This window comes from Hoplias malabaricus, chromosome Y (assembly GCF_029633855.1).
Source record: "Hoplias malabaricus isolate fHopMal1 chromosome Y, fHopMal1.hap1, whole genome shotgun sequence".
In the NCBI taxonomy this organism is placed as follows: domain Eukaryota; kingdom Metazoa; phylum Chordata; class Actinopteri; order Characiformes; family Erythrinidae; genus Hoplias; species Hoplias malabaricus.
The window spans coordinates 28,179,744-28,203,570 of record NC_089820.1 but is presented as its reverse complement, the minus strand read 5'-3'; the positions used below and the strand labels follow the sequence as shown (position 1 = coordinate 28,203,570).

The 23,827-nt window shown below is 43.0% G+C and overlaps 2 protein-coding genes across 3 annotated transcripts; both read right to left on the bottom strand.

Annotated features, from left to right (window-relative positions):
- Positions 1-1,444: 1,444 nt before the first annotated feature.
- On the bottom strand, positions 1,445-23,823 carry LOC136677783 (RNA-binding protein EWS-like). 2 transcript variants are annotated; one of them, XM_066655415.1, is made up of 16 exons: positions 23,758-23,808; positions 21,707-21,743; positions 20,284-20,335; positions 18,781-18,916; positions 17,709-17,913; positions 14,610-14,815; positions 13,934-14,108; positions 7,100-7,137; positions 6,619-6,648; positions 5,678-5,784; positions 5,170-5,299; positions 4,235-4,339; positions 3,363-3,495; positions 3,002-3,087; positions 2,151-2,367; positions 1,445-1,751 (listed from the first exon to the last, which is right to left on the bottom strand). In XM_066655415.1, exons 1-16 carry the CDS (start codon positions 23,771-23,773, stop codon positions 1,715-1,717), a joined length of 1,710 nt encoding a protein of 569 aa, XP_066511512.1. In that variant the 5' UTR covers positions 23,774-23,808; the 3' UTR covers positions 1,445-1,714. The 2 variants fall into 2 exon arrangements, with proteins under 2 accessions (XP_066511512.1, XP_066511511.1); XM_066655414.1 differs by having other exon boundaries at positions 1,448-1,751; positions 18,781-18,919; positions 23,758-23,823.
- LOC136677784 (claudin-23-like) lies at positions 10,878-13,927 on the bottom strand. The gene has a single exon (XM_066655416.1). It carries the CDS (start codon positions 12,192-12,194, stop codon positions 11,490-11,492), a length of 705 nt encoding a protein of 234 aa, XP_066511513.1. The 5' UTR covers positions 12,195-13,927; the 3' UTR covers positions 10,878-11,489.
- Positions 23,824-23,827: the final 4 nt, after the last annotated feature.

The following is a 23,827-nucleotide window of genomic DNA, read 5'->3' as shown; positions in this document are numbered from 1 at the left end:
TCTCCCCCTGCTGGACAAACGGGTGGAGACAGTGGGTTTAGCGAGGGATGATGATTGGTTGGTAATGACCCGCAGGTTAAGAACCCCTGCGGCAGAATTTAGAAGTTGAGATTATTCGTAGTTGTGCTGTTTTTCTCTTGTTGACATAGAGAAATAAAACCAGACGGTTCGTAGTCATCCTCAGCGGGAGAATTGTGCAGTGATCAAAACACATTTGCAAATAAGGTAGTGTCTCATGTAGCAATAAAGACCGTTCAAACCCCCTCTAGTGGACAGAAGGAGACCTGGAAAACTTCAGACCACGTACTTGTGTAGATACATTTTTTTTTTAATTTTAAGACATTCATGGGCTCCTCTTTAACAGATTGGACGTCATAGACACGACCAACCTGCAGGATAAATGAGGTCCTGTCATTTACCTGGATGCCATGATGACGTACGTGATTAATTACGAGAAGTGAGGTCATTAACATTAGCGCTACAAAATGGGTTCCCGGGAAAATGTGTTTGAAAAGAATTGAGTCAAAATCAGGGTCAGAAAAATATTACATTAAAATAATCTGAATTTCTTGCATCATTGTGTAACAGTGAAGTAATTTTATTACAATTTACACACAAATAAATGAGCACACAACAGAACACAGCAAAATGGAGAGATCCTCTTATTAAAACAGCGCAGACAGCATCAGTAAAAGTAAACAAACTTGAATAGTCTTCTCCCTTTGTAAGTAGCTTTGCAATAAGACGTCCCTCTGATCATTGTTTATCGCTATATATTTGTTAATTATTTAAAATATGATTAGCTGATGTTTTGTGTTTAAATGAACTTCTATATCGCTTCCTGCACTGCCCTCGTTTCTTGGCTTTGAAATGTTACCGTTGTCGTGTTCGCTGTGGTGGTGAAATAAAAAACAAATAAATAACCTTCTGTGTTTTTAAATCATTTTCCATGTTATACCTTTGTTTACTGAGTGTGTTATGTGTCTGCGTGGGTTTCCTTCAGGTGACTGTCTGTGAGGAGTGCGGTGTGTTCTCTGTGTCTGCGTGGGTTTCCTCCGGGTGCTTGAGTTTCATCCCATGCTCCAAAAACACATTGGCAGGTGGATTGGAGACTCAGTCACACCTACAGACACCCGAATGTGTGAGTGTGTGTCGCCCTGTGAAGGACTGGCGCCCCCTCCAGGGTGTGTTCCCGCCTTGCTCTCAGTGATTCTGGGTAGGCTCCAGACCCACCACCGCCCTGAACTGCCTAAGGGTTACAGACAATGAATGAAGATGCGTTGTTTTTATTTAAAAGTGTGTGTTGGTGGGTGCCAGAGCCCCACATTAATGAGCTAATACACTTTTACCCCCCACATAATTAGCCCCCTTTAATAAGACAATGTGGAAATTTAATATGAATCCATTTGAAGAGTTTATTTTCCAAAAAAAAGCATTGTTCTGAGTACAGAGTGATGTGGGAGAAGGGTCCAGTACAAAACAACAGACAGTATGAGGGAATTATACACTGAGAAAAAGCAAATGTGGGGAAAAATGTATATAAAGCAAAATCTAGGCTTTAACTAAAAGCAATTAAACTAAATTTCTAGAGAGAGATGGTAATAAAAAGCAAAAACAGCAGGTGTCATGTGCCACAGATTCAATAACCATATAAATATGGACACGCAAATTAAAAAGACCATTCTAAAAGTTACTCCTTTGTTCCTGCGCTGCTTCAGTACGGCCTGTCCCTGCGCTCCTGACGGTGTTCCCTGAAGAACGAACACACACACACATTAATAATCATCCTAACAGCTTCAAACTGGTCCAAAAGTGTGCAGACAAACCTGATAGGAATAATCCCTATAGAACAGAACTGAATGAAACCCTAGCACCAACACTTCACAACATTGTTTGTGGCTGAATGCCATCAAATCCTGAGTGTGTAAACCCTTCCCAGAGGAGTAGAGACTGTAGTAAAGAGGAACTATTCATTTATACCATGAGTAATGCTGGGTAATCAAGTTGGGGGAGGGGGGAGAGGTCAGGAACAGAGGTGAGGGAGACTCCTATTGGACAGCACAAAGCTTTGGGCTCAACTTAGCTGGTTAACTGAGAAATCCTGCTTTGTGGAATACCTCCCCCAGACGTGAGTGTGAATGAGTGCATACCTCCCATCCATCTTTCCTGGGGGTCCCATCCCCCTTCTGCCTCCACGGTCCATGGGGGGTCCACCTCTTCCTCTGAAGCCTCCTCTGTCCATCCCTCCTCTTCCTCTGAAGCCTCCATCTCCCCATCCTCCACGCATACCTACAGGACCCCCCATCCCCGGGGGTCCACGGTCCATCCCTCTGCCTCCGCGACCCATTCCACGCCCGCGGTCACCACCTGGAAAACACACAGGCATCAACTTGGGTGGTGCTCTCCTACCCTCCACCAGAAGTTACATAGTGCAGTTTCTGCACTGAGTCTATTCTCCCTGTTACAGCTCTGTGGACCGTCATGATTTTGAAGCTTTGATGCTAAAGTAAAAACACTACCTTTGTGTTTTACACAGACCTCTCTATTTTAGATCACTTCTAATCTTATTTTTAATTGTTGTTTTTACTGCATCCAACGCCCCTTTTACACCTGCACAGTAATCCAGGAGTCTACCAGGAGGAGCTGTGTGTGAATGTGACCCACAACATTGGTCCTGGACGTTACCCAGACTTTATCCTCCTCGCGCTCTGGTAAAGACTCAGGGTGAAATCAGAGCATGTGAGAACAGAGCCGTAAATGTCCCGGAGTTTCTCTGGCACAGGCTAATGCAATGCTAATCTCACGCAGAAAATCTACTGCTGTGGGCGGGAGGGGGAGAGAGAGACAGTGAGACTACAGGACTTCTCTAGAGATTCTCCAGAGTTAATCTGTGAAAAATTCACTAGGGGCTCATGAGCACAGTCAAAGAGGGGTGTCTGGCGAGCATCATGTCATTATTACAGAATGCTTTGTAACACACACATACACAGGTTAAACCCACCATCAGGGGGTCCCAGACCCTCTGGTTTTGGAGCTTTGCACTGGTTACACTCCGTCCTCCAGGAGAAGTTCTGATTCCCACAGCCACTGCACAAACAAAGAGAAGTCAAACACAGCACAAGCAAAAAAAAAAAAAAAAAAAAAAAAAAAAATACAGCGCATCAAACTGGAGCGTGCGCCTGATTTGAGTTTGGAGACACGGGGCTGAGTGACATTTTACACTTGATTTGGGAGAACGCTAGAAAATAAACTATAAACAAAATAAACCCACATCAGTCACTGATTTTGTAAAACTGCATCAGACAAATGACAAAGAAAGTCTAAAGTAATCTGTCGATATTCTTCTCAGAGTAAAGACTTACGCGTTTGGGCACTCCCAGTCTCCCGCCCTCTTCTGGATGTTGTTGGGTCCTGGTGGTCCGTTCCAGCCCATTCCTCCTCTGGGACCCCCACGAGGAGGAAATCCCCCTCTTTCACCTCCTCTTCCCATCATCCCTGTGCATTGGTACCACAATCATCATCATCCTTTTTTACTCAGGTATTCGTAAATAGAAACACAACCAAACCCCTGCATTAATGTCATAAATGCCTCTGTAATTAAACGAACTGGTGCCCCCCACGTTACAGCACACCACAGTAGGTTTGTGTGATACTCATTTTAGCCTCTCCTGATGGTCCTCAAGTGCTGTAAGCTCAAAGTGGCTGATGTGACTGTGCTCCCTGAGGAACAGGGATAGCTCATATTTGAATTATTTTTAAAGGAGCTACTTACACTTAAGAGCTTTACATTTAGTTTTGAAGCTTAAGTTTTGTAGCTCACTGTGGATGTGTTTGACTGTCGGCAGCTCTCGCACGGCCCGACTACTCACTTCACAGCTCTGACCTGGGTGTGTTTATATCAGACTGCCTCCTCACTGGCTGAAGGATGAGTGTCAGTTCAGTACCCGAGACGTTCAGCACAGTGAGCTTCTATCGCTAACGAGGACACAGCACTCAAACAAATCACCAGTGTGTTACAGTTTACAGCCGTACACACATCAAACTGGTAAAGAGATTGTTTACTTAAAGTACACTCTTGGTTTTCTACTCTTATATCTTGTTAAAGAAATTGCTAGAATTGATTTTGTTTTTTTAAAACACAAACCTGACTCCACACATTTACCACAAGGAATGATTAGTTGCTATGGTTAAAAGGAGGACTGTAGGTCCACGTCTGACGTGTGAAGAGTTTTACCTCCGCGATCCGGACCTCCTCTCATGGGCATCCCTCTCATTCCTCCAGGGACCATCTTCCTCCGAGCCATGGAAACCTTCAACCTCCGTCCCTGGAACTCCTTCCCTGCAACAGACAGAGGACATGAGGGCTCTCCATTAACAGGGTTTCAAACAAACCAAGCATGAGCTGCAACACCATTAACACCAGGGCTTTAGTGAATGTCACGGGTTCAGATTCCTGCAGATCACAAAATACAATGAACAGGAGACAATGCCAAATGGGCAAACGTTAAAAACAAAACTAAGGGGGGCAGGATCTCTCAGTTTAAATGTGCACACTATGAATAAAGCTGAGGGACAACTCCGTTGGATCGTCCTCAATTCTGGGCTTAAAGGAGATCTCTGTGATTGTGGGGAAACACCATTCTCTGGTTCTCCAGTTTTTAAGGTGGAACGGTGTGTTTGAGTAAGTGTGGGTTGTCCAAGTGTTTGAATTCCCACAGAAACTCATTTGTAACTTGAGTTGTTTAGTTTTGTAGCACTGTCGCTAATGCAGTTAGCCGTCTCCAAACCACGTCTACCTTAAGTGATCTGATAGAGCGACCCCTCTATGGAGCAGGAAGAGAGCAGTATCCCCAGCTCAGATTCCCATAGTCCTATTCCTCATCTCTTTTGTAAGGTCAAGGCAGGCTCTGGATTTCTTAACTTTTGCCTGGATTCAGTGCAGTGTGAGGCTTCTTGTGTGGACAGAATTACAGCAAAAAAACGTGCTCAATGTTGCACATGAAAAGCTTGAAATGTTTATCCAGTTTAAAGCTGTTAAGCTCCACCCACTCACACTGAAGTTATACGGAGTGTTTTAGAAGGAGCCAATTCCTGAATGAGGCATAACTCAGCTGCTTCACACCGATCAGTCTCAACAGCACAGTGAGAAACGGCCATAAAAAGACTAACCATCAAAATGCTCCACAGCGGCTCGAGCGACTTGCGGCTCTTCGTACGACAGCGTGGCGTCTCCCTTGGGTTTCCCAGTCTCACGGTCCGTGTAGATGTTGATGGCCGGTTGACCCAAGCGGCGGTTAATCTGTGAGAAAGAAACCAGAGATTAAGGCTTAGACAAATGAATAAAAACAGCAAACAGCTCACCTCTCTACTCCAACTATTTTTTACAAGACACATTACACACTTCCCAGGGAAATTCTATTCCAGGATTCAGGGCTATTTTTCTGAAACGGTGGTTTGACGTGTTTTATTTATTTAGGAAACTTAACCAGGACATGGACGTGTTTATATCCTAAATAAGACATTTTTAAAAATCAATCCCAATGTCTGAATATTTTAGTCTGTAATTATGCTATCATCAATGGTCTATTTAAAATATAATTAAGATAACATTGAATTGTTCCAGAATTTAAGACGATGAACCCCAGCCCTACACTGTACTGAATTCACTGGTCCTCACCCGAATGGGGCCAGTGTGTTTGAAGAAGTCGGCCATTTCGGGCAGCGTGGCGTTCTCGGTGAGTCCGGTGATGTAGATGGTGCTGTTCTCGGAGTCATCCTGCTGACCTGCACATGTTTAAAAAAAAAAAAAAAAAAAAAAAAAAAAAAACCCACACCGCTGCACATTAGTGTTAAAGACGCAGGAAGAGAATAAAAAACTAATCACATTTCTAGTTGTGCTTAAACAGAGCAGTCAGTCTTTATTTCCATCAAAAAGTAACAATAATTCCACACGCTGCTTTCTAAGGCTCTGACGTGTGCGAGACCAAAACAGGCCATAGTTTTTGCCGTCAGTCATTTAGGACACAGTCGAGCTCAACCTTGAGTGGGTCCGACTGTTACATGCCGAAGAGGGTGGGTTATTGGACACAGCACAGGGGAGGCCTTTCACAGCGGAGACATGGGACTCTCACTGAACCGCAAACTCAGATTCACCCAAACACTGCTTCAGTGACTGACCCTCGTTTGAACCCAAGAACAGGGGGAAAGACGCCTAATAATTATAAATAATATATATTTTGACTTGAAAATGATAGCATCAAAAAGAAGGGACTAGTTAACAAAAGAGATTTTTGCGGCTAATGCATGTTAGCTCACAAAGTGGGGAAGTGGGTGGAGCTTAGGGGCTGTATCAACCTTTTTGATGTGTTAGGATCCAAGGAATCGGGAAAAAAGTTTTGGTCTATGCCTCGGATGGTAAGAGCCCCATAGGAAACTAGTTTTCCTTCACAGTAGCATCCCCCAAGTGTCGAGTCTGTAGGCCTTTCTCTGCGATTTGTTTGAAGGCAGAAAAACAATAATCCTAACAAACAATAGCCTTTTCCTTGCACTGTAGCGCCTAGACCCCTAAATACAAAGCCTCCATCCCCTAATAAAATGAAGCAGAGAAGTGGTACGCACCCATTTCGCTGTCCGCTCCGTCCCGGTGTCCTGGCGATCGCAGAACGGAGAGAGAAATAAAGAGAAACATCGTTACACAACACCGTTCTCCGAGTGGACGACATGCATCAATATTTGGTAAAACAACAGCCCAGGAGCAGATACAGGTTGGTTTTCAGGGTTTCCCAGGGTAGTCACCGTTTTAAATAATGGGGGAACAATATTAACATTAATATTTAAAAATAACCACTCTTAAGTGCAGAGACATTGGTTTCAAAAACTCCATTCTGAAAGAACCCCATTTTTAAATTCAGACACCCGAAAGAAATAAACTCGAGAACACCCAACCATCAAAGACTTTTAGGAGGAGCAAAGGTCAATCCAATAGTGGCACACCATTAGGAGGCTTTTTATTTTATTAATAAATGGGCTCATAAGCAAAATACAGTCTCTATAAAACTCAGAAGTGGACTAGCCAGTGTAATACTCTTTAATAACTTACCACCAGGCTTACTGAAGCCACCTCTGTCTCCAGCCATGCTACGAGTGAAGATATGAAGGCGAAACTCCATTTAGTGTCGGACCAAGGTAACTTCAACAGGTCATGGACATAACATTCTCCCTCGTTTTATAAAAGTGTTGTTTAAAAAAAACCCCAAAACACCTGGTAAAACCTCTCAAAGACTCAATCTACGCAATAAATCCCATTATGTTTTTAAACGAATGAACTTTCCACATCATAAACCTCCATACAAACAACCCCCAAAAAAGTAGTTTAGGTTAAAAACAGGTTTTTGTATTAAATAAAATAAATAAATTAAAATACATTAAAAAGGGGACAAGTGTATAATCTATTACAGCCCACTAACGTTATACAATGTATAAAAAATGTAATAAAGTTTATAAACAGAGAGGGTAGTTTGAAAAGAACATTGACATTTAAAACCAATACAAGGCACATTTTAAAGTCTAAAACAAATCAAAACAAACAGAAGTAATAAAACGCTGCTGAATTCCCCTTCGCTGCTGGCTTTGAAATGGAAAGAAGTACTTAAACTTTAAGTACGGATGATCTTACATGGATCTCTGTTACCTGTAGCATACAAATATGACAGACAATGTTAACATAAAGACCTTGGGAATGTACAAAATGCATCAAAAACAGATTTGGCAACACTAAGCTGCAATCCCAGGAGTTTCATCACAAAATCAATAATAAAAGTCCTTCTAAATGCAGATGAGTGTGTTGGAATTGCACCTTAATAATGTTCCCAGGCATTTAACACTTTAGAATAGAAATCAGGATATAATTCAGCAGTAAATTGGTTGTCAGTGAAGTAGATGTGTCAGAATGTACTGAACTGTGCAGGTACCCATGCTTACCGTCAACACCTAACACACAAATTAACACTTTACAAACACAGGGAACAGATCAAGACTTGGCTTCTCCTCCTTCGTGTGCTTCCAAAGAGAGCCACTTAAAACTGTGGCTCACATTCACCCAAAAAACAAGTGCTTTAACATGTCTCTCATCTGGATTAGGGCTCATGGTGATGATGAGCGCTTATCGAAATCAGAGAGCTATCGTCGCTATTTAATTAAAGCCAGAGTTATCAAAGACAACGTATTGATTTTAAACGGAGGCCCTTTAGCTTCTAATGGCGCTTCTCCACTGTGTGGTTCCTGGACTCTCGCTGGATTCTTTTGTCGGCCACCAATCCAAGGAGCGTTTGAACCTCTTCAAAAGACCACGGCGTCATTTTACGAGCTGCCGTCGTGAGTCGGATAAAAACAAACGTGATCTCTGCTGCAGCTGGAGATTTTACAGATGGAGAGTTGGTGCTGGTCGTCTGCGTTGCGTGGCGTAGAGTGACAACACTGGACAATCAGCGCTCTGCAAGGTTTACACGCCACGGTTTAGTCCCTACTCGACTCGCTCTGAACCACAAGAGAACAAACACTAAACAAGAACCCGCTTCCAGAACCAGGACCTGATTCACCTGGTGGAGGAGTAAAAGTAGGTATCATGCATAGAATCTACATGACTCGACTCTTGCTTTTCCACTGGCCAAATCTTGGTCCCAGGTAAATTCAGTCCCAGCTCACTCCGGGTTCCTACCGAGTTGAGTTGGTACTAAATGGTGACGTGTAAACGCTGCAGAGCGCTGATTGGACAGAAAGACGTCAATCACCATGAAAAGTGGAGCTCATTTAAATCCAGCACAAACTCACTGCTTGTAAAATCTGAAATTACAGCAGCTTTCACCCGACTCACAGCGGCAGCTTTTAACGTTACCTCGAGGAGTTTGGAAGAGGTTCAAACGCTCCAAGGGGCGGTGAAAAATTTCAGTGAAAGCCAAATGTGTGACAAGGAAAACTGATCTGTGAGAACCACGCCTAACTTTACCGCCACCGTTGCTGTGGTTTTCAAACCCAGCGATTCCTGTTAGAGACGGGGTGGTGTGGTATCACAGGCTCCATTTCCCAGGGGAGTGCTACCAGTGGAAAGAGCGACAAGCTTTAACCCCCTGGGGATTGAGGCCTTTCAGCTCCAAAACGTGTTCCCAAAAAGCTACACATGCTAATATTCAGCACAAAAACGAGACGTCTGTACGTCATTCATCTGCGTTTTGTTTAAATTCACTCTAAACATGGACTTCCCAAAAAACCTATTTTCAAATAGGGGCTGAAATAACGAAAAAACACATTGAAGTTTTCTTCAGAGCTCTGAACTGTGTGAACAAGGGTGTCTTCTACACACTGGGGTTTACAGCTTTCTGATATTTCAATTAATCTGCCACTTTTTCTCTAAACCCGTGGCTCACACATTAGAGGGGATTTTTTACCTGTTTCACACTTAGCTCATGAGTCAATGTCAAACAATGGCCCATTAGACCCCAGCACATCAGTGAGACCAAGTCAACAGTTTGTATATGGTGCTGTTTAATTTGGCAAAGACACAGACTGTGTGCTTCAGTCAACTACTTGTAACTTACCCTTCTATAACAACCAGAAAAAATACATTCCTTTTAACTTCCATATATTTGGAAGGTTTCTGTGAGTTTCAAGGACAAACTGAGTTGCGTAATTGTTTTGGCACAGGTTCTGATTTATCCCGCCAGCAGGAGCGCAGACTCCAAAGGTTTAAGCATCTCGAGGAGGATCCATGCAATGGAAAGCACTATATGAATTATACGTAAAAATAGCTATGCTGTGGACATCAATAAAACCATAAAATACATTGCCGTTGCTTTATATTCAGTGCCTGGAACAAAAGGCCAGTCCTTTGTTTAGGTTTGAAACAGAACTGGCTCTAATCCAGACTGGATCCGTTTAAACTCTGGTCAGGCTTCGTTTACACTGTTCCCAAAACACATCCTTACTGTTCAGAGCTCACATCTTAGTTTCCTGCTTAAAGAGCAAGTTAACAGGACGTAAATAGGCTCTTAGAAGCGTTCTTCTCACGTTTTCACAGCAAACAAAACTGTGACCCAGTTCAAAGCTGTCTCCCAAACACTGTCATTTTTGCTGAAATAAAAATCACTTTAACTGCAGATGAAATGCAGTTAAATGCAAAGTGTTTGGACATTTCTGATCGAATTAAGCATTTTAGACTCAAGGGAAACCGGGTTAAACTTTTAAAGTGTTTAAAAAACGTGAAACTTTCAAATTTGGTTTTTCTTAAAAAGGTTTACACTACAATAAAAAGGCTGCTGGGGAGGATCTAAAATTAAAAACCTCTAATAAATCCCCAAAAGCGCTCCCAGTTAAATCAAAAGCAATGATTTCTACACTTAAAACAAAGGTATTCCCAACTGTGGGTGTCCCTCATGCCGCCCCCTAATGGGGCCATGAAGATATTGCAAGAGGGAGCCCTCAAGAGTCATTTTCCACTGTTTAATATAGAGGAAATGGCATATTTTTAGAATTAACTGCCAACATTTGAGTGAGGAAAGAAATGGAGCATCATGAAGCTGATTGGCTGACGGTCCCCTGGATGAGGAGAGAAAGTTGTGTTCATAAGAGCAGTGGAGAAGCAGACCTTAACGTCAGGTGCTGCTTTTATTCAGTAATAAGTTAAAAATCCTGGACTAGTCTCCAAAAAAAGTCTGGAGAAAAATATTTGAATACATCTGAGGACAAGCAAGAAATAAAAAAGAAAGAAAAACAAAGAACAAGAAATAAAATGAAAGTCAAAAGGAAAAAGTGAAAAAGAACAAGATGGAAAACAAAACAAAAAAAATCGAAAGACGGAAATACAGAAAGAAAACAAAAAACACAAGTCAGAAGTTTGGGGCAAAAACTCGACTCTTGTATAAATTTCCATCAGGATTATAAATGTGTTTTTATTTTAACGGTCAATGATCAAATTGACTGATTGTTCACTTAGAAAAGCAGAAATCCTCTTATTTGAACTAATCACTGAACCAGGACCTGCAGCTTTAAACCAAAATACATTCAAGAGAATTTTATTTCATAAACAGACCCAAGTGTCCAGAGTCATTACATCAGTCCAATCAAACCTGGTTTCTCTTTAAAAACAGTGGAATTAGACAAATTAAAGCCCAAAGAGTTAATCTAGGAGTTAAAAACCATGCATGATTACGTCATAAGAATAACGTAAACCTCATGTAAGAGAGCGGTTAAGGAGGAAAGTATTTACAGCGTATTGAACTGACACCAAGTCATTAGAACTCCAAACCCAAGCAGTGAAAACCAGAAACAATAGAAAGGTCTATTTCTACACTTCCCACGTCCAACTTTCAATGGCCTATCCCAAATTTACACACCCAGAGAAGCAGCACCTAGTGCCTAACATTGCAGTTTTGGAACCTAGAAGGAGCACCGCATTGAGCAGGCACCCAGAACCGAATAGATATCAATTCTTCAGACTACATATTGTTCTCCAGTGACTGTTTGGGGTTTGAGCAGTTATTGCCGACACCTCCAGTTACGCTTGGCACCGTGATCTGCCAAAGGTTCTGATGGTTTTCAGTCTGTGGTGACAAACTGGGGTTGAGCCCATTCCCGTTGTAACGCCAAGTCGCCACAAACAGAAGGAAGCCTCCGAGCACCTCCAAGATGCCTCCCAGGTATCCAAAAATGATGCAGAACCCGAGGCGTACTTCGGGAGACGGAGAATCGATGTCGTTCAAGAGATGACCATACCACGCAACTGGCATGATGGAGAGAAGCCCAGAGCAGACGATAACGAACCCACCGAGACAAACGGCCGTCCACTTGGGTCTGACGGTCCAACATCGAACGCCAAAGACGGTGACGGCGAGACCGATGAGGGTCAAGAGCAGAGAGAAAGCCATCATCCTCTGAGCAGTGTCGATGATCCTGTGATCGAAATACGCTTCGTCCTGGTTGTTACAGACCATGTCCGCCGAGTCCAGGTAGTAGTGGCAGATGTCCCAAAGCCCCTGCCACAAGATCAGGTCCGGATCTTTGCCGGTGATATTGTGGACGGTGCGCCAGTGAGGCACCACCATACTCGTCAACACCATGATCCAACCACAGGGAGTCAAGGACAGGCCCAAGATCACGATGGCAGGGACCCTGACGACACACCGTTCACGGCAGGCCTCCATCACGGCTCGCGTTTGGAGCTTTTGGGAATCATAGCTTTAAAATAGCTCTAGGCACCTGACCGAAACCCAGAGGGTGTATCCCACCGATTCTCACGCTGAAGCAAAGTCGGTCTATTCAAGCTCCTCTCAATTATGCCTCGGGTTTCAGCAGGTATCACCTTACACTCTGGGGGAGAGGGCAATAACCATGCGGATGTCACAAGGAAGTACAGGGTACCAACGCTGCTGATCTCACAACGCAGGGCTGGGGAATGGTGTATCATTGAGCATCAAACTGAACAATGCATAAGAACCAATGAGCAGAAAACACATCCCAGCAGGAGTAACATAACCACATTAAGACCCATTCAAACCTGTGCCATTCACAGATTTGTTTAGTTGTTCCCCACACAGGACATTGTGATTTAGCTCAAACAAAAAGTTCATGGAAACCTACAAACGTGAGCCAACTGAGCAGAGCATGTTCCTTCAGCCCCATATTACAAAAGAGCCTAGAGTTATTACTGGAAATGAATAAAACCCCAAACCAAACATCTTCCACTTCATCTGCTGTAATGTCTTTTCCCAAGATTTAAGGAAATTACATGCTGTTACATCTCCTTTAACTCAGTCACATGCTTTTTGAACCATTTCCTTCTCACTGTTTAACACTTGATTCAAGTAAAAGCCTCAGACCAAACCAATACCTTTTGTAAAACTAAACTCCGCCCCAAAAGAATTAAAAGAAACAATGATGAAGTTGCATTTACCATAAATGAAACCGATATTCATCATCAGCACAAATGATTACCACATTATTACTTCACTTCCTCGTGATTTGTTTAGAATCTTGAAGCTTGAGAACTTCACCATTAAGGACTGAAACATTGGCAGAAAACCCACAATTCTGAACAAAATAAACCCACTGGTTCCTCCAGCCTCTCCGCCAGGTTCTAGCTTTTAAGTGTTTAACACCAAGGAGTTTCCCCTGAAACAAAAATCAATTCCACTCGCCTTGAACACGACCCAAAACTGGGTAAAAAGAGCCCAAAAATGTAAAGCAAGTTGACCATCAGCTCATTCCCTTAAGATCTACCTTTGTGTCCCTCGAGACTCAAATACACACCACCGGCCAAACCGCTCACCCACAGGGTGCAGGAATGTTAAACTAGTTCAGCAGAATCTGGATTAATTTGCAGCCCTTCAACTGGCTACAGTTAACCAGTAGTGCAGTGGTTTCAAAAAGTGAGGCACGACACCTGGTGGGGGTAGAGGGGTACTGTCGATTGTGACTATATTTTGTATAATGAGCCGCTCGCTGTTCACCCCGACCCCGAGCGCACAGCAGTGAGGAGCAGAAGCTCTGGTTTTTAGCTGTTTTCACTGTTCTTTCTTCTCCGTTTTTATTCAGTGCTCGCTGTTTGTTTTGTTCGTCTTTGCGCTCTCAAACACGGGTCCAGCGCTGTGATTGGACAGACTCAGACAAGGGGGCGGGGCCATTCTAAAGTCACTGCACTTGATGTCAGAAGCGGAGCAGAATCAGAGCGGCTCGTTTTAGCCCGCGGTTGACTTAGACACAGAAAACTGACTGTGGTCTTGTTTCGCGGTGTGTGGGTTGGTGGGCTCCAGATTCACACATTAATTGTGAACATGTACCGAATAAGAGGTTCAGGAAGAACAGTTCCTGTGACCCATCTCCTGTTCATCTGTTGGGGGAAGTTTAAAGAACAGAGTTTAGCTAAAACACAGTTGTAACTTACCCCATTCCTCCACGGCCCATTGGCGCTCGGCCGCGGGGGCCCCCTCTCATGCCTCCGCGATCGAAAGAGTCCCGTCCTGGACCAGGAGAGTCTCCAGCTCCAGGGTAACCCCCACGAGAGGGAGGCTGCTGAGAGCCAGAATAACCCCCACTCACTCCACCCTGACTATAACCGCCTGCAGGAAAGAGACGAGGCAAGTTTAAATCCACAGCACATTTAATAAACAAAGGCACGTCAACGTACTTCACACAAATTAAATGAGCAACACCAAATGAGTGTCCTTTGAACACAGAGTGAAGCATAAGAGCGACCATGTTTAATCTGCAGGAGGGTTATTCCCACACAGGACTAAGCTGAAGGCTACACAAGAACCCTAGGTGTAATAAAAGATGTTTGAGACTGTTCAGCACAACACAAGGCACGTTGTCTACATTTCTCCACTGCTCAGGAGCTCAGCAACATCTGTCACTCTGATCTGGACCTGCTGTAAACAAAGAACCAACAATGACCCTGTCACCACTGTCCATCTACAGCAATGGCACTGACACTGGAACTGAGCCCCCGCAGATGACATCCTTGGATCTAAACTGACGGAAATGCAAGAGAGAACCAGGATCATTTGGTGGAAAAGTGCTTTGTGTTAACCACTGGACCAAGGGGGAATGCTGAAACTCACTGTACTGGTCGTAGCTCTGAGGGGCAGCGTGTTGGCCGTAAGAGCCGTTGGGCTGCTGAGGAAATCCTGCAGACTGAGCCTGCTGAGGAGCTCCGTATGCAGCCTGCTGCTGCCCTGCATAGCCTGCCTGCTGCCCCTGATACCCGGCCTGCGGCTGAGCGTATCCTGCCTGAGTGTAGGACGCCTGGGTGGATGCACCATAAGCACTAGAGGGAGACAAGGTATAAACACAAAAGCAGCACATTAAAACAAAGCATTAGACATTTCCTTCAACAAAAAGTGATGTCAACTATTTTAAACAGTGATTTCTAAACTTGAGCATCACTTTGTAGAAACAAACCGCATTACGGGGGGGGGGGGGGGGGGGGGGGTTGTCAGAGGGGGCCAATTTAGAAACAGTTTTAGTGCAGAATCCCAGAGCCGTTTCATAACACGAGGAGTCCCTGTGAGAGTGTCTGAGGAGGGCTTTATTTCTGAACGACAAACGAGAGAAGCTTCAAACAAGCTGCAAAATTGAGTAACAGCTCCCCCTAGCTGCAGCTCACAGGCAAGGCAAGTTTATTTATAGAGCACCTTTCATACAAGAGCAATTCAGCGATTTACAGAAGAGAGAAAAAAAAATTACAAGCAAAAATAAAAATCATAAAATTCCAATAAAAGTTAAAATATTGAAACAAAAGGAAATATAAAAAGTAAAAGAAAACATGATAAAATGATACAATAAAAGGAGAACTAAAGTGCCGTTAGAATAAAAGTGCAGAGTATTTTAAACTGAGCTGTAGCAAGAATGTTTCAGTCTTGATTTAAAAAAAATAAAAATAAAAAAGTGTCTAAAGTCAGGGCTGTTCTAATGTTCTCGGTCTGGTTCTGTTTCAGAGCGGCGCCGGAGTTAAACACTGCCTCTCCGTGTTTACTTAGCCACGTTAACTCTAGTTCCTAAAGCTCTGAGAGCTCTGCTTGGCTCATCTCTCTGTAGCAGATCTGATAAATACACTGCTTCTACCCCATTTAGACATTTATTACCAGTAACAACACCTTAAAGTCTATTCTGTAACAGACTGGTCTCCAGTGTAAGGATCTGAGGATGAAGATGTTTAATGATGTTTTGTGGAAGTCCAGCTAAGAGACCATTACAGTAATCAATGCTAGAAATAAAGGCATGAATAAGTTTCTCCAGGTCTGGTTTAGTCAGAAAACCTCTGATCTACTAACGTTCTTAAGATGGAAAAATGCTTATCTAGTAACTGCTTTAATATGAGACTAAAACTGATCTGAGTTCATTAATACCCCAAGGTTCAAGGCAGTTCTTTAGATTTGAGGGCTCTCAAGTCCAGACACGCAGCCGATCAAGGTGTTTAAACGGTGTCTTTCTGAAGCCCTCATTAACAGTTTCCCCCCCCACAAACACACACATGGGAAAAGGGATGCGATGCCACGTGATGTACTTTCCCCCAAACGCCTAGAAACAAGCTGATTTTGTGCCAATTTGAGGCGACACAAAGATACAGATGAGAAAATGGATAAAGAAATATATTTTCTATTTTGTTTTCAGCTTTTTAACAGGTCAACTACAGTCTCGTGATTCAGGATTCCTCCGTTTACTCTCCATTCACTGCTTTCTTCCTACTCTTTATTTGAAGGATCAAGTGTACTGGGTTATGGCCTGGGATCAGCTAGATAAAATAATGTAGAATTATCGTATTTAGAAGTCTATGGTAGAGGAGTGAGCACAGAACTGGAACAGAAGCGTAGTCTCCAGGGGATGGATATCCCTCCACATGTTAGATACATTATGTTTAAGGACATATTTCCAGGTTTAAAATGAGGGTCTCATTGTGAGTTAATGTGGAGTTAACGTTAATATCACAGACAAATATCTCAGGTGAAGTACGCTGTACAAGTGTTACCTGGCAGAAGGTTCAGTGCTCTAACATGCCATTACCATAAATTTAACATTTAATGCCAAGCTCTAATAGTAATCCAGCTTTAATCAGCACCAGATCTCCTAGGAGTAATTTAGTCAGGGGCAGGTTCCAGTTTTACTGAGAAACAAGCAGCTCATTTAAAAATACACACTGGCGTCCGCCCGGCGAGGCAGGAAACCTTCCATATGGACAATGATGCAGGAGGCAAAGTAACAGCATCCTGCTCCTGGAGATTTGGGAGCAGATCCAAGCGGGGCTCGTGTGCGTTTAAGTTTTTAAACAGAATAAAAAGGTCTGAACCAGTCGGGTTTACGCACTATCACTGTTCTCACCTGTCTCATACATTTCTGATGTAGAGACAGCACTAGTTTTATACAGCACGCACCCTTGATAGAAAAGTACAGGGCCGTGCTGTGATTACACTGATCTACACCATACAACAGTGTGCCGAGTGTGGCTTTGCTACTCATCATCGTCTCTTGCTTGCTCTCCCCTAACACCTTTTACACAGAAGCCGTCAGTTTTCCCCTTGAGGGGTCTGGCAGCTTCAGCAGAGAGCCCCGCCTTCATATACCTTTATGGACAGATTCCTGTAGGTTTTCAGGTATTTAATAAACAAATAAATAGTGTGTTCACACCCAGAGCCCTCAACTCCTGCTAAACAAGTCCGATGATGACACGCGTAACCATTTCTACTGTTCTCCAAACAGCCACTCTCCAGCACCAACGTTTAAAGGGAAGAATACGCTTTGGAACTGTTTTTGTTTGAGATTTTAGTGGTTTTTAAATCTACAAAATAAAATTGTCTCCACAAATAACTACATACAGATTCCATGCATTGCTTATTTCATCTTATTCTCAAACCACACAAGAAACAACGCCTCTCAACACGGGTAAGAGCAGCAGCGTTAGACAAGTGGTTTATTCACTTTGCTTTTGGCAGTAAAACAATGTCAAAAGCTGTATTTAAGAAATTAAAAATCACACAACAGAACCTCAACTGTCAACAGCCTGTAAATCTGTCACAGCAGCTGAGAACCTTAACCTGCTAAAGTGGTTTGTGCTGCAGTAGTACTGTTAATTAATCACATTTCTTGTTATATTTGACAGCACTAATGTGGCCAGAGATGTCACAGTGAATTAAATGAACCCCACTACGCCCCGGTCCCAGTACCTCTGAGGAGCAGAAGCAGCTGGCTGCTGGCTGTAGCTGGAGTAAGCCGTCTGAGCGCCGTAACTCTGCTGACCGCTGTACGAGGCCTGAGCAGCCGGGGCCGCAGCGGAGCTGGCATAGCCGCTGGTCCCGTAGCCCTGAGCCGACTGGGTGTAGCCCTGGGCTCCTGCCTGGGGCGTGCCGTACGCAGCTGTAGGAGAGGACACTGAATCAGCTTTAAATCTCATTGCTAGGACACTGAATTAACAGACTGAACAAATACAGACGGAGCGCCAATTCTCTACACGTCTTGGAAGCTACACCAAATATCTACATTTATACTGAATTAATTTGAACAAATCATTATAGTCCTCACCCTTCCCTTAATTTCTAGACAGTTTGGGAATATTAACATCTTCCCATTTTAATTTCTTTGTTTGACCAAATACTACAAATACTACTTAGAAATGTATTTAAAAATAAGTTTACAAACGTTTTTAAAAAGCAAAAGTCATTTTTGGTGTTTAAGGCTCTGGAAGCTGATAAATCTTATGTACACACCTGTTAGCATTGTTTAAACAGATAAAAATAAATAAATACAAATAAAAAACCATATAATTAAACTAAGGCAGAATGATTTGGGGGAAATAGTGATTTTCCGACCACCGTCACAAATATGTAAAACTAAATTTTACATAAGTGAATGTCCAGGGCTGTTTTTATAACCAAGACCGCCAAGATCAGGTCATTCAGTCGTGGTTGTTGTCACAGATGTAATTGAGGCTGGTGGCATGTCCCCACCACTTCCTGAAACAGCTGATATTGTCACCACCACATTTTAAAAGTGTATTCTAGGAAGATTTTAATATGACGACTCAATGCTGATAGTGGGGAAATAGGTTCATGTTCCTTTTAAGAAGTGTGTGTGAGCGCCCCCTATAGTGCACACACCCACTGTTGAGAAAATGAGATTTAAAAAAAAAAAAAAAAAAAAAAAAAAAAAAAAAAAAAAAATACAATAGAATTTGTTCTAACCCTGGAACTAGACGTAGAGAACTGCAGGAATTTAAACACGGCTAAAGTCTCAACAAACCTGGAGCAGCTGACTGTCCGTAAGAAGCTCCGTACTGCTGTTGAGTGTATCCTCCAGCAGCCGCAGCAGTCTGACCATACGCAGATTCAGTAGCAGCGGGCTGACCGTAGGAACTGTAGTCCTGCTGAGAATATCCCTGCTGAAGTACAAACAGGTAAACATCAGCACTGTCAGAACAAAACATCGACAAAGTACAGAAAAAAAGAAAAAACCCACTCATGCAGATGAGTTAAATACAGAGACTCAAGTTTCCCCCAAATGAAATATTACTTTTCCCTTCTACACTCAGTAAAATGTTCACTGGTGTGGGATCTTCAAGAAATACTCTACAGCGCTTTTCCACCGCATGGAACCTATACAACTCAGCTCTTGCTTTTCCACTGGTCAAATCTGCTCCTGGAACCGGGCGCGTTTAGTTGCTGTTCTCTTACAGTTCCAGCTGAGCACCCTGCAGATTGGCCAGTGACCTGTCAATCACGACAAAACGCAGAGCTCCAGCACAAACTCGCAGCTTAGTTACAGCAACGTTCACATTAGTTTGTATCCGACTCTCAGCAGCAGCTCGTAACATTCCCCCGAGGGGTTTCTGAAGAGGGGCAGATGGTCCTTGGGTCGGTGTCTGAGGAAAATCTCCAGCAAAAGACAAACATGGGACAAGGAAAACTGCTCCGATAGGAACTCTGCTCCGTGAGCCGTGTTCAGTCCAAACAACACCTCACCAATACACCATGAGTAAACACCACTTGACTATCGCCCGCGTTGATTTCACCCCATTTCATCTTCAGGAACTGTTTTACAATCTATAAAAGTTACCGATATCTCCCTCTCCTTCTGGAGAAGAGAATGTAATGAGACTTTAGGGAACACATCTGGACTTTAACAGCACTGCTGTACCTTTAATGTAGTGCTGGGCGATATGAACAAATCAATATCACAATTAATTGTAAATTTTTCCATGACTCCGATTAATGAACGATTACTTTATTGTATTTATGACCCTCACAGTTCAGTGACGATCCTCCAGTGTTAAAGCTGGGATAGTGTTTCTAACATCACTGGGAGCTTGCTCCTCTTGTTTTTTGAGCACCGTTTATATTTGGCATGTGACTGTGCTTTGGCTGAAACTTTCTCAGCGTTTACATTTAACGACTTCTTGTTCAGTGTCGTCCTGATTGTAGTAAAAACACAGCACGTCCAAACCACAGACACTGTTTTTCTTTGGTACGAGCCGCTCGAGTCACTCCATGTGATTCCATGTGGCAGAATCACGCCACTACAGCGCACTAGCATGGTTTTAAAGGGACAGTACATGAACACAGTGGGGAAATAGAATAAAAATAATCGATTTAGACAAGATTATGTTGATTTCAATTAATTGCCCATTATTCGTCGTTGTACTGACAACGTCTACAGTAACTCCACGCAGTTGGAAATCAGTGTCTGCAGTAAGCAGTCTCATTTCTAAGTCTAATTAAAATAAAACATGAGCAGTTATAAACTCACCTGAGCTGTCTGCCCGTATCCCTGAGCAGGCTGAGCAGCGTAGGAACCGTATCTGTAACGGAAAGATAGTCTCAGTTCTTTTCGTACACTGACTTTTTAAATCAGACAGGTTTATTAGTATTTATGTTACAAACAGCTCCTCGCTCCCTCTACAGTGAACTACATCAGTCAAACTACACTGTACACACACAGCTCCTCTCTCCCTCTACAGTGAACTACATCAGTCAAACTACACTGTACACACACAGCTCCTCTCTCCCTCTACAGCGAACTACATCAGTCACAAACTACACTGTACACACACAGCTCCTCGCTCCCTCTACAGCGAACTACATCAGTCACAAACTACACTGTACACACACAGCTCCTCGCTCCCTCTACAGTGAACTACACCAGTCACAAACTACACTGTACACACACAGCTCCTCGCTCCCTCTACAGTGAACTACATCAGTCACAAACTACACTGTACACACACAGCTCCTCGCTCCCTCTACAATGAACTACATCAGTCACAAACTACACTGTACACACACAGCTCCTCTCTCCCTCTACAGTGAACTACATCAGTCACAAACTACACTGTACACACACAGCTCCTCTCTCCCTCTACAGTGAACTACATCAGTCACAAACTACACTATACACACACAGCTCCTCTCTCCCTCTACAGTGAACTACATCAGTCATAAACTACACCTTACACACACAGCTCCTCGCTCCCTCTACAGTGAACTACATCAGTCAAACTACACCTTACACACACAGCTCCTCGCTCCCTCTACAGTAAACTACATCAGTCAAACTACACTGTACACACACAGCTCCTCGCTCCCTCTACAGTGAACTACATCAGTCATAAACTACACTGTACACACAGCTCCTTGCTCCCTCTATGGATGAACACGGAAACTAAGCCTCATTTTTCCTCCTAAGACATTATTTCAGAGTACAGTCCTAAAACTGTTCTGCTGATCAGCAGCTCTCCTAACAGTGAACATGAGACGGGAAGAAGAAAGAGGGGAGAAGATGAAGGAAAAAAAAAAAAAAATATATATATATATATATATATATATATATATATATATATATATATATATATATATATATATATATATATAGATGTGTTGAAAATGGTGCATTGCATTTAGCTGTAGCAATTTTTTAATTCTGCGCTTTAAATGTGTCACTTGCATTGCTTCCTGTTAGAACCAGAGTGTAAACTGCTCATGTGCCTTGAGGTTCTTTAAAATAATGTGAGAAACTGCCCCCGCCCCCACACACACACACAAGTTCATCTGAACGAATGTAGTAAGAATGACCAAAAAGTACAACAATCTGATGCTGCGTTTCGTCAGGACTGCTGAGTGTCAGATCAGTGAAGACAGTGTTGTGTAGAAGCAGAACGGTGTGAATGACTTACGCTTGCTGGGCACTGGCCTGGTTGTAGCCACTGTAATCTACAAAAAACAACACAACCATGTTCAATTATTAGGTAAAAATATTACGCACAATACAAACAAGTGTGTGTGTGTAAAACAGCAAGTTTAATCAGTAGTGAGTCTTAAAAACACTCGTCTTTAAACATCTTAAACTGAAATGACGAACATTATTTTTGTGAAGTAGATTGTCATGAGTCACGTCACGTCGACAAAATGAAGCCGGTACTTTAGGAGGAATAACGTTATTGGAAACAGCCCTGGACTCAAAGGAAGGAAGAGTCGTTGTGGAGACCACTGGAAACATTCAGGATTAAAAGTATAAATCCACTCCCCATGGGATTGTGGGAAAATAGTGTCCATCACTGTAGCAAGTGCACAGTGGATTTTTGTAGTATACTCTGATATTTGTAGCTAGACTACACACAAACCCTATTTAGTACTGCATGCACAATTAGGACACAGCTATGGTCTTTAATCTAGGGGAGGGACTGAACCACATCGCTAACTGATTGGCTCTGTGGCAGAGCTGATGTTACATACACCAACCACAACAGAGGGCCTGGTAACACCTGGTAATAAGATGCTAAGTTTTCAGTAACGTGACGAGTATCAGATTTCACTTTTCCACACAAACAACAGAGGTGTAAACACCACAAGATCACTCAGTTTTGCTCCTGGGCTCCCCTACGGATTCTGAGTGTAATTGACCTTTGATTTCAGGACAGGCGGATGGGGGGGATGGGGGAAAGGGGGACCCCCCCCTTCACAATTTTATATAGTGCAGTTTCTGCAGTGCAAATACCAGGTTACCAACAACAAAAGGCCTGTTCTCGTTGTTAAAGGTGAGTGGAGCAACACAAGAACCCTGTAGCTGTAATTTTAAAGTAAAAATGACACCATTCAGTTAATGGCGAGTGTAAACAGAATTCAGCCCTGAGACAATAGTCAGAAGTATGAAGATGATTGGACTGTGGCTTTAAGCCCTGCTGGGTGTGGAGGAGTGTCTCTGGGGGACAGCTAATGATGCACCTCCTGTCTCTGGAGGCCAGGACGAGTCTGTTTCCAGGGCGCTACACCAGACTCCATTCACCACATGGCTTCCGCACAGGCTGATTCCGGGCCCATTCAGGTCACGCGGGAAAACTCAGACGCCTGTTTAATCCAGGTTCTCTTACCTGTTGCATTAGTGAGTTACAAAAACATCCCCTAAAAAGAAAGCCCACTTGTGTGTTTTAAAGATATTTTTAACACTTTACGTGCTTCACGGAGGCAACTAAACAAAAGGCTGGAGCTCGTACAAAAGTTACAGCATTAAATAATCGTTTCAATCTCTTTAATAAAAGCACTGGGCTACACTGGCCCAATAAACCACACCTTAGTTCACTGCAGAGGACGAGAAAACTTATAACAAGTAATTCGGAAGAGCGTTAACGACGGGCGCCGTCTCAAAAGGCACCGTGCTCCCTACGTAGTGCACTAGGTAGGCCCCAACAGTGACTCCTACGCATGTCATTTTGGGAATGTTTAGGCGCCTAGAATTAACCTACATCCACATCCTACATCTTTTATTTTTACAGAAATAGTAACTCATGTGCCTTTAAAAGGTAGGTTAATTTAACATATTAACTACTTGGTAATAAAGCAAGAATAAGTGGCTTGTAAAAAAAAAACAAAAAAAAAAACACAAACTTGTTTACAGCATAGAATATTCAATAAAAAGACGGAAAACTGTATGATAAAACTACTGCTAACAAACTCCCGTTTAGTCTTTAAGGCGCCAAATAACCTAGTGCACTGGAAAGGAGGTAGGGAGTAAAAACCCACGCTTGAGACACAGCCCACATTAGCAAACCGCCAACTGCTAGAGTCGGCCTGAACAAACGGCGGGATTTGAGCTTAAATGTTAAATAAATACCCACACAACGTCTTTAATCCACAGCTATATTTGATTTAAACAATTATCCCCCGCAGTAAAGCATTGTTTTAGCACAAAAAAACAGCAGAAAACCGTGTTTATTCCGACTTTACTCACTCGTAACCGACGCCATCTCAACACCTCTTCTACGCCGTTGCCGTTTTTTCGAAGCTGCGCATGCGCACTT